We start from the raw sequence: 14603 nt of genomic DNA on the forward strand, positions 1-14603 counted from the left end.
CTGCATTGAATGAACTAACTAATCATCACTGTGAGGCTTATTTATTAGCCATTCTGCCTGCATTTGATTTGCTTTCAATAGGCACCAAATATTATTGTCTTCTGGAAACTAGTCACGGCCTAGGCAAGTTATGTTCCATACCGAGGTAGGAACACTTACACTGGGCAGTAAAACGTGCTTTAGAAATTGCTTCCTTCTAAGCACATTTTTTAAAAATCAAAGAAAAGGTTTTGGAATTCAAAGGTAATGGATTCAGAAATGGCTGATAACTTGTATTTCAAAATGCAGCTGCCTGTCCTTTGCAGGACTCCTGTTATATCCATCTGGATAATCAAATATTAAATTACAAAAGGCTGCAACTGCTACCCCCAATCTTTTTGCCCACCATGATGACTTTCTTTTGTTTCCTTTGACAAGTAGTTCTGTGTAGGACTAGTCACTAGCAACCCCATCCCTGAGAATAGCCTCTTCATTTCAGAACGCCTGCTGTTTTGTCGGTTAATGTCAACTTTACCTCTTTCTGCTTTTCCATTGTAATTCTTGGTATTATCCATAGTTTACGACAATGAAATGTACACTATACATGATCTTTGAATTTACAAAAGCATGGCTCTGCGAATGGCTCTGCCCTGCTGTGATACTTATTATGCTTGGAATAAGATGATATTTCCTTTGTCTGCAAAAGGCTGTAAGAATTATAAAAGGAGGGGGGAAACCCACTTTGCCACTCAGTGTCCATATGTTGCTTACTTGTATTTCAGTTATTGGCAATGCTGTTAAAGAAGAAACGCTCTCTCCTGAATAGCCACATTCTTCATTTGACCTTTTCCTTGGTGGGGACTGTTGACAGCGGTCACGAAACATCCATTATTCCAAACTCAACTGCCTTCCAGGACCTGCTTTGCGACTTCGAGGTACATAGGGCACCCCTGAAAGCTAGAAATTATTACAATCATTAGGAAACCTGGGGCAAGTGTTTTCTGAAACAGAAAGCACGCCAGTGAAGAGATTGGTTTTGTGGATCTTATGAAACTACATATCTAATGAAGTACATTATGCAATTGCAGTGCAGAGAGACTATAATCTATCAGCAATGTTGACTGATTGTAACGCAGCCCTCTTAAAATATATTACATTATTCTGTTTCGTGAAGGAGATAAGTTTTGAAGCTAAAGACGATAGTTGGTGTCAGAAATGCCTTTTGAAATAACACATGATCAATCATGAACGGCCTCTAACGTAATTGTTTTGCCACAGGATAGCACTTTGCAGTTACTCTGCTAGGGTAGCACACAGTGTGGAAAACTATGTTGCAGGTGAAAGTTAGTATGGAGTCTGACATGTATTTATTTGAATGAAATATTCAGTGTCAGGCTTGGCTCCCTTAAATTGAGAGCAAGATTAAATGAAGACTTGAAGGGAAGGCGAATAGTTGCCAGTATGGAGCAGCAAGATCAGTCTATTACTGTTTGCTCAGACCAGCGAAGCACCCTGACCTGGAAACCTTTTCACGAGTCAGGCATTATGATATAACCTGCTAAGGTTGTTGGTGTAAAGTAGAGACAGGGGACCTTTTTCAGCCAGAGAGCCACATTCCCTTCTGGGGTACCTTCTGGGGGCCACATGCCAATGGTGGGCAGGGACAGAGTCAAAAGTGGGCAGAGCATTGAATGGTAATTGTTTTCCTTTGTGCAGTAGGCTAGTTCCTACACACATCCACACACCGCTTTCTATCCTCCATCCAGGCCAGTAAGAAGCATTGTCAGAGTTCAACGATGCATTTTAGGTAGGCAGAAACAAAGAATCGTAGAGTTGGAAGGGATCCTGAGTTTCATCTGGTCCAGCCCCCTGCAATGCAGTAATCTCAGCTAAAGCATCCCTGACAGATGGCCATCCAACTTCTGCTTAAATACCTCCAAGGAAGGAGAGTCCACCACCTCTTGTGGGAGTCTGTTCCACTGTCAAACAGCTCTTACTATCAGAAAGTTCTTCTGGGTGTTTAGTCGGAATCTCCTTTCTTGTAACTTGAAACCATTGTTTCAGGTTCTACTCTCCAGAGCAGGGGGGAAAAAAAACTTGCTTCATCTTCCACGTGACAGCTGTTTAGATATTTGAAGATGGATATCGTATCTCCTCTCAGTCTCTCCTCTTTTGCACACTAAACATACCCAATTCCCTCAACCGTTCCTCCTAAGGCTTGGCTTCCAGACCCTTTATCATCACTCAGGTGCAAAGCAGGGCTAGTAAGAGGATGTGGCCTTGGGTGAGATGGTGTGGCTTTAGAGTGCCCCGCAGTTCAGACAGAGAGGCCCGGATGGCTGCATTTTGAGCATCTCCATCGATGGTGTCAAGATACTGCTGTACCACTGTAGCTGGTCTCACTGCAGTTCACTTCACTAGCCCCCAAACTCATTGGCCGCCCCCATACAGAATCCTCACCTGACATCAGTTAAGTTGTCTGCTCAAGGTCTACTGTAGTGCTTTGGCAGGTCTAGTGTTGGAGAGTGCACAAAATGGCAGTGGCAACACTGGCAATAGATACTGGATCCATGGGTGGGTGCCACAGGTCCTGTGAATGGAATATGAGTCGAGTGACCATTTTCTGAATTTGTGTTGTGCACGACGAGCAAATAATGACCCATGGCAGATTCTGGTTTCCCGCCTTTGTGTTTAAACTGATAATCCAAACACACAGTATTTGTAGTTTTAAGTAATGCCAGCGGAACTGAGAGACAAGATTTGATAAAGGGCAGGACTAGCTGATAGCAAACAGCAAAAGACAGGTTAGACTGATGACCAGAAAATGAGAATTTTTTTAAAAAATGAAAGGGAGTTTGTATATGTGGTCTTGGGAAGTAGGATTTTTGAGGCTGTTGCAGATCAGAGAGAACGATATCACAGAAAAAATAAAATCGGAAATGAAGAAAGGAGCGGGAGCAGAGGCGGGGGGAGAAGCAGCAGCACATTACCTTAAGCGAAGTCAAGGGTATGAGAAAGAGAAATGATTGTACAGGCAAGAAAATACTTTTGACTATGTAGTTTGATTTGCGGTAGCTTTTTACATCGCTGTTAACTGAAGGAGGTCTGCACACTGATCCTAACAAGAAGAGAAAGGGATTATTTTTGCAGTGACAGAAGGCTAGCAGGAAGCGGCCTTTGAAGAAGAGATTTAGGTTATAGAGAATAGAGGTGTCTAGGCCACAAACAGGGATGCGGGTGGCGCTGTGGGTAAAACCTCAGTGCCTAGGACTTGCTGATCGTATGGTCGGCGGTTCGAATCCCCGCGGCGGGGTGAGCTCCCGTCGTTCGGTCCCAGCTCCTGCCCACCTAGCAGTTCGAAAGCACGTCAAAGTGCAAGTAGATAAATAGGTACCACTTTATAGCGGGAAGGTAAACGGCGTTTCCGTGTGCTGCGCTGGTGCTGGCTCTCCAGAGCAGCTTTGTCACGCTGGCCATGTGACCCGGAAGTGTCTTCGGACGGCGCCGGCTCCCGGCCTCTAGAGCAAGATGAGCACGCAACCCTAGAGTCGGACACAACTTGCCCGTACGGGCAGGGGTACCTTTACCTTTTAGGCCACAAACAAAGGCTTTAGCAACAACAGAATCAAATAACCAAGATGGAGAAAATGACTTGTATTTTTCTATGAAGATTTTCTTATCACTATCTCGTTCTGGTTCATTTTTTAACAGATTAATTAGACTTCCCCCTTTTTGTTCTTTTCCTTAATAACAATGTCAATTTTTATCATAGTTAAGTAAAACCCAAGTCACATTCACACACTTGTATGTGGCAAGTGGAAGTCGATCAACTTCCTTCTACGGCATTGATTAATTTGCTGTATTAGTGCTGTTTGTTGTTTAGTTTTCAGATTGTAATCTTCCCCTGTTAGATTCTCAATCTTTTATAAATGGAAGATGAAGAGGCTAAATCTTGTCATTTTATACCTGTAGATCAACTAGAAATATGAATTTACTTATTCTTCACTTGTTTAATCCATGGGCTTTATTGTTTGATTGGTGGTCTGACAATTGCAATCTGGTATGGAAAGAAAAGAATAATTGTTTATGATAACTTCATTTATTTTTCCAATGGGGAAAAAGCAACACCTGGGGCAAAAACAGCAATAGCTAACCCTAATATTGGTAGTCTAGAATAACTCTACTAAGCAGAATAGCACATGCTAGCTATAAATCAGCTGTATATTTTGTATTTCAGGTCTGGCTGCATGCACCCTATGAACTTCACCTTTCCTTATTCGAACATTTCATTGAGCTTCTTACTGAATCCAGGTAACGTCTGATATAATTTGTCTTGTAAACAATACAGCATTATGTGCAATCCAGATTTTGCCTCCCAGTCTCTCTCCCCTTTGCTTGCTTTAATGCTGTGCCATGGTTTGATATGATTCGAAAGGTTTTTTTATTATGAAGGGAGAATAGGAAAGGAGAGGTGGAACTTGTGGGAAAATACCGAAAGACAGACAGTGAGTTAAGAGAGCTGGACTGAATTGAATGTTAAGCACCTAGTCCTAACTATTGGAAGTTCCATTCAGATAGTTATGAAGATTACAATATAAAATGCAAACATGAAGTCATGTTTTGTTATGTCATTGGCCATGCTGGCTGGCTGTATTCCAGAACATTTCATTGACACTGGGATGGGAAAGATTGCGTTAGACCCATGTCCTGTCACCATCAGATATTTGGTGGGCAGGCCCAAGAGACTAGGCTTTTTCTGTAGTCGGAAACTTAGACTTCCTCTGGGAAGGAGATTCAGTCTGCTTTTTTCCACAGCAGTTGGCCTACTTGCTTCAACAGCATTTGGCTGTTTTAACCATCTTATATACATATGTATGTTAACAGCAAAGATGGTCAGCAAACAATAAGTGTGGACAAAGGTATTTCCAAACCAATCTGTTTATATAAAGTAGTTTTTGTTTGCTCTTATTCTTGGCTGCTACCGATTTTACCTATGTTCTTATCTATCGTGATGACTGAGGTTACGATTTATTTGTGTGTGGGTTTGTAAGCAACCTTGGAATGAATGCATCTGATGTAAAGCCAGGTTATAGAAACTGATTGAAGTAAATGGGGAAAAATATGTTCCCACATTTGACATTATATTCTCGTTACATGGTATGAACATAAGTCAAGTGGATTGGTAGATCCATCCTTTTTTTTTTTTAAAAAAAAAAAAAGAGCCGTAATGCATGGGCTACTCAAATCAATGAGAATTGCTTATTATTTAAGCTGTTCTTTTCATTTCAGTGAAGCAGCAAAGAATGCAAAACTGATGAGGGAGTTCCAGCTTATCCCAAAACTTCTGCTGACACTTCGAGATATGTCTTTGTCTCAGCCAACTATTGCCGCTATTAGCAACGTACTGAGCTATTTGCTTCAAGGATTCCCTAGCAGCAATGACTTGCTCAGGTACCAAATAGAGTTATCATTAGATTTCCTTCTTTCTACAAATAAATAAATAAAATTAATTAATTAATTAAAAATAGATCACATGTTTCTCTGTGAGGCTACATTTATCTTCCGTTGCTCTGAATCTACCAGCCTGGGAACATAAAACATTCCTTATGTACAGTTTTTTTCATGCTTGGTAAATTTAATAATCTTTTACAGTGGCTTTCCAGAATCCATTTTAAAATACCTTGAAGATGATGTTCTTTCCCCTCCCTATGCTTCAAAATGTCCTATTTATAGTAATTTTGCACACATGGAGAGAGAGAGAGTGAGTGAGTGTTATCCAAGACAATTTGTGTGTGTGTGTGTGTGTGTGTGTGTGTGTGTGTGTGACTGAGTCAACTTTATTCAATCCTAATAAATGTCAGGACCTGAATTTTAAAGAAAATAATTGCTGCTTAGTGTTGCTTTGCAGCCAATGTTAATTAATGACAAATTAAACTCCACCTGTCAAACGGAGTGCATGCTGTTTTTCCCCCTCTTATCCACCAAGGTTTGGGCAGTTCATCTCTTCTACTTTGCCTACATTTGCAGTCTGTGAGAAATTTGTAGTCATGGAGATGAACAATGAAGAAAAGCTTGACACTGGTAAGTAGTTCCAGTTCTAGTGGAACCGAAGAAATCACTCGAGACATGTTTTCTCATTACCACGGATGATGATCTCTTTGTTTTCAGTGCTACAGTCCCTTCACTTTTCTTCTCTAGAAAGATAACCTTTTAATTAGGATGGCCCTTTTAAAGTTAATTTTCCAAGGTTGCACTCTACAAACTTCAGCACCCAAGAAACTCTCATTTAAGTCAAAGAGGCTGGCATGGAAATAAATTCCACTGGCTTGTGTTGTAAAAAGTGCAGAAAGTTAAGAGAAAAGTCCTTTTCACAGAAATAAAAGTAAAAGAAAACTTACTGCATGGCCCTAAAATGTTAAATCTCCTGCCATAGATCCTCTATGATATTTACATGTAAAAGCAGCGGTTGCGACCAAATGTGTGGGACTTGGCCACACAGAGTTGAAAGTGATTAGTCTCATTGATTTTGGTTTTCTTTTCATGTAAAAGGAATTAGGTTTAATTGAACATTCAAGCCATCTAAATGGAAATGAAGTGGAAGAAATGTTTACATTGGCACTTTTTGAAGTGTAGTCTACAAGAAAAGTAATGAAATTCCAGGTGGCCTGCATGGACCACGGCTCTTCAATTGTTCTGAACCACAAATTGCATGAAAAAGCAGGAGTAAACAGTTTCTAGCATATACTTTAAAGGTAGCAGAGCTTGTTTTTCTTGGCTACACACATCAGCTGGAAGTTCTTCCCCTCTTCGTTTCCCTTTGTGTGAAAAGGAAAAAGTAACGAAGTCTGAAATGAAAACAAAACAAAACAGACCCTTTATGAGCTTTAAAACCCTCTTAACTTTATGCCCTCTACCATTCTGCTCTTTAGTTCAGAAATTCTGAGTATTTTCCCTCCACCCTTTATTGCCCTAAACATGATGGGAACTTTTATAGTGCTTCTGCATACTTACATGTGCTCCTTGAGCACCTAGAGTAGAAGAAAGAAACTGAAGAAAAGAAAATGGTTAATTTGAAGTGTTTGTCGTATTTTCCTTGCCTAGGCAATTTTCCCACCATCCAAGTTGGTTAAATGTTTCACTCTTGATTAGTAGGATCATCTTCACTCACCTGCAGAGCTTGGAATCTATGGTGTACAAGTAACAATAATTTTAATTCACACTCTTGCTACATGAAATTCATTTGGGCGTAGTTTGTTCTTAGCTGTGGGTGCAATCACAGTGAATTTACTAATAAATTTCCCCTTTTCTGTTTGTGGTGACTGCCATTCTGTAACCTGCAACTGTTATTTTCAATCAGCAGTCTAGTGTATTTTCAGCTCAAGCCGGTTTTAGTCATACACTGTTTGTTACAATAGCAGAAAACTATTTACAAACCAGCTATATTTTGAGGGGGCAGGAGGCTTAATGGCAACTGATGTTATTTTAGAAGATACAATACTTGCAAGAAGCATTCCATTGATGTGTTTCAAAGCTAACTATGCATTTTGTGTTTTAGGAACGGAAGAAGACTTTGGAGGTCTTGTTTCTGCAAATCTTATCCTTCTGAGGAACCGATTGCTGGACATACTGCTTAAGCTTGTGTATACATCTAAAGAAAAAAACAGTGTCAACCTGCAGTGAGTACAAGTAGCCTAACTTTTGCTAGAAAATGTGACTGTGTCAAGAACCCACAACGCCTTAATGGACAAAAACAAGGCTTAGTCAAGCTCTACTTGAGAGTTCCACGGATGGTGTTAGCTGCTTTCAGCATATCCCTGTAATTGGCATTGTGTTGCACCCCTGTGCCATAGCAAAGGCAGGGGGCAGTTGCAGTCATTATTATGGTGGCTACATCTATGTGGAATTCCCGCCACATGTTTCTGTGCACAGCTGTGTACACCTGGAATTGGGCAAGTAGATGGTCAATTAGTAGTGAAATGCTAATACGGCAACCATCTATTGAGGGCATTTATTTAAAGAGATTGCAGGTTTTTATGTATTTATCCATTTCATTTATTTCAGAGCCACACTGTTCCAAAGTTTGGGGTCAGCCTATTTGTATAAAGACACTCTTCCAAAGACATCTGGAATGGAATTTGGGTGACCTTTCAGGGGAACTGAGTTCCACAGTTGAGAAGCGTCCTCCAAAAATGCTTCTCAGTTCCCCTGTGTGGCCGTTGGTTGGTTCATGGTGCAGTAATAATCATAATCATAATCATAATTTAAAGTAACTGAAGTGATGAACCAGTTCTTCATATAGTCTCATTCATTAAATAGCTTTATGGACTGAAGGAAATTTTCCATTTATGAAAAATTGTTTCACAGGAAAGTGAATAGGAACTTATCTAAGACTATTAGAATTTGAAGGGACCGCAAGGGTCATCTACTTCAACCCCATTCAAGGCAGGAATCTTTTGCCCAACATGGGGCTTGAACCCACAACCCTGAGATTAAGAGATTATTCTGAATGCTCTTAAGGAGAGTTAGCACATTCTCAATTGTGTACTCTCAACCTTGCAAAATGCAAACAGAGTTAAAGTTACATATCAAACAGAATGAAAAGCACCTAACGTTTTTATCCTATAAGGCTTGCCCATTTTGTCTGGCTTTAGTCCATTAATTCTGTAGCATTCCTCCTACTTTTTATTCAGGGCTTGTGAAGAACTGGTCCGGACCCTGGGGTTTGACTGGATTATGCTGTTTATGGAAGAGCACTTGCACCCTACCACAGTGACGGCAGCCATGAGAATTCTGGTGGTCCTGTTGAGCAACCCAGCCATTCTCATCAAGTTCAAGGAAGGCCTCACTGGCGGAGGCTGGCTTGAACAAACAGATTCTGTGTTGACTAATAAGATTGGAACGGTGCTTGGTATGAATATTTAAAAACATCCTAATTTTTGAACCCTTTTTCTCCTCACCCTCACTTTCATTTTATTTTAAATTTGAATGTTGTGGCTAATACAGAATTGATCTAGTACCAGGAAGGCCAGTTTCAATGTAGCATTCTTAACAGTTGTGAGATGGTCTCTAGAGTGAATCTCTGGAGGCATGCACTCAGAAAGTATTGCGACTGAACGGGTCATCCTGTGGAATGTACTCCTCTTAGCCTAAGGTTGAGCTCACAGCTTTATGGATGAGCACATTTCACAGATAGCTCATTAAGGCAAAACAGATTTAGTCTGTTTACACCCATGTAAATCAACTCCAGCCATGTACAGGATCATAGACTAGTTTGTGACATTATCAGATACCGTATTGGCCCGCATATAAGTTGCACCTTTAAAATTGGGGGGGGGGGGGATACCCAAATATAAGCCACTCCATTCCTTGCTCTCCTGGCTGCATACTGTAAGGTCACGAATATAAGCCGCACTTTAACTTTTCACCGTTGGAATGGGGGGGGGGGGAGTGAGGCTTATATTCAGGCCAATACGGTACAAAGCTTCCCAGTGAATCTGACAAACTCAGAGGTTTCTGTGAAACAGTACTGCATAGGAGCACAGTGACATCTGAGGAATATGGAGGATCATTCCCAGTGCAATGCTATGTATGTTTACTCAGAAATAAGTCCCACTCAGTGGAGTTTACTCCCTAGTAAGGGCACTTAGGAGTATAGCCTTAGTCACCTTTCAATGAACGTTGAAGCTAGAATCCATATCCATTGTGTCCCAGCTTCCTACCATATGTGGGGAGAGTGATGTGTGGGTTGCTGTACACAAGCAATCTTCGTGTTTGCACTTCCCAAATTATCTCTTGACATTATTGGAACAGCAATTGCAGCTGCTGCTGTAATATAAGAATAGGTCCAAAATAAAATATTTGGAAAGTACTGAGATGACTAAACCTTTAAAATTGGAGGAGAGGGTTGAGAAACCATCTATGAACCTGAGTTGTACCTGATGAACAGTACATTGAGCATCTCTAGATTAGGACATAGTCCATTACTTAGCAAGAGAGTATACTAAAATTTGAATCTTTGTAAGAGAAGCAAAATAATTAAATTACAAACATTGAATGGTAGATGACATTCTTTATGTCAGATGTCTTTTTATATGAGAAACTTATTTATCAGGGATGACAGGTAGAGGGCATAGAACAAAAGATAGTGAACATTTTTGGATGATACTGAGATTATGGAATTTAGGTGAAATTGGATTCCAATTTGAGTTCTATATGGAAATGAGAATATAATGTATTTTAAAATAAATTAGGTCCTATTTCAATGCCACTGTCTTGTATTCTCATAGGAGAATCCTTTTGATTATGAAGAATAATGACAAGCATTTTGTACCAATGTTATTTATTATTACATTTTTCTGGCAACTTTTTTCTTCTTCATGTACTTAAAACAATAGTATTTCAGAGTTCCTACTTAAATTGAATCACCTTATTCCCTGGATGTAGCCTGTGTTTGAAAACAGTAGTATTGTTCTGGGTTCCCACCCCACCCCCCAGCCTATCTGTGTTCAGTTCTCCTATGTTCATAATTTTTGACAAATCCAAACAAATAAAATGCTGGTGCTTGGGAATCCTGCACAATGGATTTTGACAGGTGGGCAGGACAACCTACCTGTCCATCATGAGATGCCATATTGATGTTATGTGATTGGCAGATGGGTTATCCTGTCCACCTGTCAAAATTGGCCCACAGGATGGGGCCAGGTAAAGATCTGGCCCTTGGATCCAGTAGGGTTCCCCACCCCTGATTTAAAGAGATGTTAACCTTTTTATTAAGGGACGCGGGTGGCGCTGTGGGTTAAACCACAGAGCCTAGGACTTGCCAATCAGAAGGACGGCAGTTCGAATCCCCGCGACGGGGTGAGCTTCTGTTGCTCGGTCCCTGCTCCTGCCAACCTAGCAGTTCGAAAGCACATCAAAGTGCAAGTAGATAAATAGGTACCACTCTGGCGGGAAGGTAAATGGCATTTCCGTGTGCTGCTCTGGTTCGCCAGTAATTTCATTACTTTGCACATTCCCCTGCACAATCCCAAAACATTTTGACAGGGCAGGCAAATAAAATGCCATAGCAGAAAAGCGTCCATCTTGGGGTTTTTTAACCATTGAATTAATATTGGCCTGGTATTTTGGCAACCTATTGCTCTGACTACCTTATTTATTTTTGATACTAGTTACACACAGGTGTTAACAACGGTGCTCTGTTCCATTATGTTGATGTTGTGAATAGGACCCACTGTTGTTGCTTTTTGGCTTTTAATTTTACTTTCCCCCTCTCAGGTTTCAACGTTGGCAGGAGTGCTGGCGGCAGATCAACTGTCAGGGAAATTAACCGGGAGGCTTGTCATTTCCCAGGCTTTCCGGTTCTTCAGTCATTTCTTCCTAAGCACACGAATGTGCCTGCGCTCTATTTCCTCCTAATGGCACTTTTCCTGCAGCAGCCAGTCACTGAACTGCCTGAAAACCTGCAGGTCAGTGCACCTGTCATCACCAGCCGATGTAATCAGGGAGGCCAGGTAGGGATTATCTAGCAAGATACCAATTTTGTTAAGTGTGACTCAAAAAAGCAAAAGGGGGGGGGAGTGATGGTTTGAAGCCCTCTTCACAGTAGAGTACTTAAGCTCTGCGATGAAAGTTGTGATGAAGCATTCTGTATATGAGAGGGACTTGACATTCGTTCCAGTGCCAGTTAGAATCATGCTTAATAGAAATATAAAGGATATAAGAAGATACAGCCTTCATTCCCTTGCATTGTGTGGACAAACCTTCTCTTGCGCTCTTCTAGAATTCCACTGAATTCAGTAGAGGTCCCAGTGGTTAACAGGCACAGGTCATTCTAATGTCAAGTTTAATTTTGTGTGAATGATGGGGAATGCTCTTCAGAAAGCTTTATAATTTGAAAATGAATGCATGGCTAAAGAAGGGTCAGGACAGTGTGCTGCTTGAGAAACAATAACGAGGAGCTGCATATATAGGCACGATATTGTATTTCTCCCAAGTTTTTGTTCCTTCGTGGAACTCAATTAAAAAAGCAAACAGTTTGTACGGTTGGACTGGAGTCCGAAAGGTGCCCTGATAGGTTCCTCTTTTGTAATCCACAAGTAGCAACTTAAGCATATGCTAAAGCTGCCCCAAGGCCAGCAGCAGTGGGCAGATAGATATTATGCCTCAACGCCATCTGGAGGTGTATAGTATTGTACTTTTGAAGTACACAAGCAGATAATGAGAGGTCTTTAAAGGCTGCATGCTGAGTTTACTGGAAATTGCTTGATGGGAGCGTTTAGAGCTTCAGTAAGGCTGCTGCATTTCCATGCGCTGCTCTGGTTTGCCAGAAGCAGCTTAGTCATGCTGGCCACATCACCCGGAAGCTGTACGCCGGCTCCGTCGGCCAATAAAGCGAGATGAACACCGAAACCCCAGATTCGGCCATGACTTGACCTAATGGTCAGGGGTCTCTTTACCTTTAAGGCTGCTGCTAAATTCCAATAAAACTTGAAATACAGATAGACTTGGGGTGGGGGGGACTGCTGTGGTATTTAGCATTGGATGGGACTTGCTAGATGTTCTGGTGGAAGTTCCATCTGAGTCTCCAGTAACAGAAGACGGAAGCACTTAAGATTGCCCAGGCGCGTCAGTGCACACCAACATTCTCAGCGTTACTAGTGCCAAAAATCTTAGTTGCATCCTTTATAAATATGGGCTTTGCTAGATCCCTTGCATTCAATGGAACAATCAGCTCCCCAGATTCCATGGGACATAATACACCTCAGAATCCTCTTGGCTAGTTTCCTCCATTTCTAGGGTTCAGCACTGAAAACCAACAGAGATTGATGGAAAACCAATAGAGACCTACAATTCCTGTTGTGTTCATTTGGCAGTACCTCTACATAGGCACTTCTAAATGTCTTGACTTGTCACTTGAGCACTAAATTGGAACTTCATGAACAAGTGCCCCTACCCCCAGTAAAACAAATTGCAGTATGACAAGACATATCCCAAGTTAATGTTGCCCTTTTCTATGGAAGCCAATAATAATAATAATAATAATAATAATAATAATAATAATAATAATAATAATTTATAGCCCGCCCTCTCCAGCCAAAACCAGGCTCAAAGCGGCTAACATCAATTATAGTGATACTTTTAAATTGGGTTGTGTGTTGACTATTATTTTCCCATCCCCCTATTTTCAATTTTCTTTCTAATCAACAGTTTGACTTGGATTCCATTTGGACATTTATATTTGGTGTTCCTGCATCAAGTGGCACTGTGGTTGCTTCAGTTCACAATCTTTGCACAGAAGCTGCATTTTTGCTGCTGGGGATGCTTAGGAGCATGTTGAATTCAGTAAGTATGAACACTGTTCAGATGTCAATAAACATCCAGCTTCCTAATTATGTGTTACGATTTGCTTTTGAAAGCTCAGAGAGGCTTACCTGGGGCTATGAGGCAGACTTCCCTCCATATCATAGTAGGGCTGATACATGCTTAGCTTTAATATGTTATTTATTATCTTTATGATACCATTGGTTGACATGGTTGTTTAGAGAGCAACATAAGCAAAAAACTATTTCCATGTCCCAGTGAGTTTATCTTCAACCGTTTTCATATTAAACACAAATTAACAAAATGATGAGATGATGATATCTTACTCTCCATACAAAGTGTTTTTCTTTTATTTCATCAGTAGTTGTTTCATCAATCATTATATATTGGATTTTGTTTTATGTTAAGATTCCAGTGCAGGCTATGGCTGGTGCGCTCGCTCTCTCTCTCTCTCTCTCTCTCTCTCTCTCACACACACACACACACACTATTAGCTTTGTTTTTGCCTTTCATTACAGCCTTGGCAGTCCGAAGAAGAGGGTTCTTGGCTTCGGGAATATCCAGTCACCTTGATGCAGTTTTTCCGCTACTTGTATCACAATGTTCCTGATCTGGCTTCAATGTGGATGAGCCCCGAGTTTCTTTGTGCACTGGCAGCCACTGTATTCCCTTTCAACATCCGACCATACTCAGAAATGGTAAGAGAACAAAACACACACACACACACACACACACACACAGTAGAAACCAGCTTTCTCTCTCTCTTTCTCTCTTTTACTTCTTGTCCATATGGCATTTTCTGTTGGGATCTGGGATTTTATTTGCTGAAGTTCTGCATTTATATACCACCTTTCCATACAATAGGACATGCTTGTTTATATATATATATATGGACGCGAGATGAGCACCGCAACCCCAGAGTCAGCCACGACTGGACCTAATGGTCAGGGGTCCCTTTACCTTTACATACACACACACACACACACAATGGGTTGTGTGTTGGACAAGGACATTGGAGACGAGGTTTCAGATCCCTGCTCAGCCATGAAACACACTGGCTGACCTTGGGCCAGTCGCTACATCTCAGCCTAAGCTACTTCACAGGGTGGTTGTGGGGATAAAATGGGGAAGGCGGAAAAGCATGTGCTCCACTTAGGCTTCTTGCAGAAAAGGTGGAGTGCAAATGCAATTAATAAATACAACAAAAAACCATAACAAATTTAGATGGTGTGTGTTGGTAGGGTATAACTGCCTCCAACATAGAAACAGGAACGTATTGCTAACAGTTGTGGTTAGAGTACGAC

At 41.1% G+C, this 14603-nt stretch overlaps 1 protein-coding gene across 8 annotated transcripts in view; it reads left to right on the plus strand.

The window, feature by feature from the left end:
* Positions 1-14603, plus strand: part of WDFY3 (WD repeat and FYVE domain containing 3) — a 130127-nt gene that overhangs the window by 69304 nt on the left and 46220 nt on the right. For 5 of the 8 annotated variants that reach the window (XM_083756153.1, XM_083756156.1, XM_083756150.1 and 2 more), the window contains 9 exons: positions 762-914; positions 4217-4290; positions 5269-5430; positions 5966-6060; positions 7535-7655; positions 8670-8887; positions 11254-11489; positions 13186-13320; positions 13818-13997. In XM_083756153.1, the coding sequence (XP_083612279.1) occupies positions 762-914; positions 4217-4290; positions 5269-5430; positions 5966-6060; positions 7535-7655; positions 8670-8887; positions 11254-11489; positions 13186-13320; positions 13818-13997 (1374 nt within the window). The remainder of the gene's footprint in view (positions 1-761; positions 915-4216; positions 4291-5268; positions 5431-5965; positions 6061-7534; positions 7656-8669; positions 8888-11253; positions 11490-13185; positions 13321-13817; positions 13998-14603) is intronic. The other 3 variants (XM_083756155.1, XM_083756157.1, XM_083756151.1) reach the window with 1 other exon arrangement.

Source organism: Podarcis gaigeae, assembly GCF_964106915.1.
Source record: "Podarcis gaigeae genome assembly, chromosome: 9".
Taxonomy (NCBI): Eukaryota; Metazoa; Chordata; class Lepidosauria; order Squamata; family Lacertidae; genus Podarcis; species Podarcis gaigeae.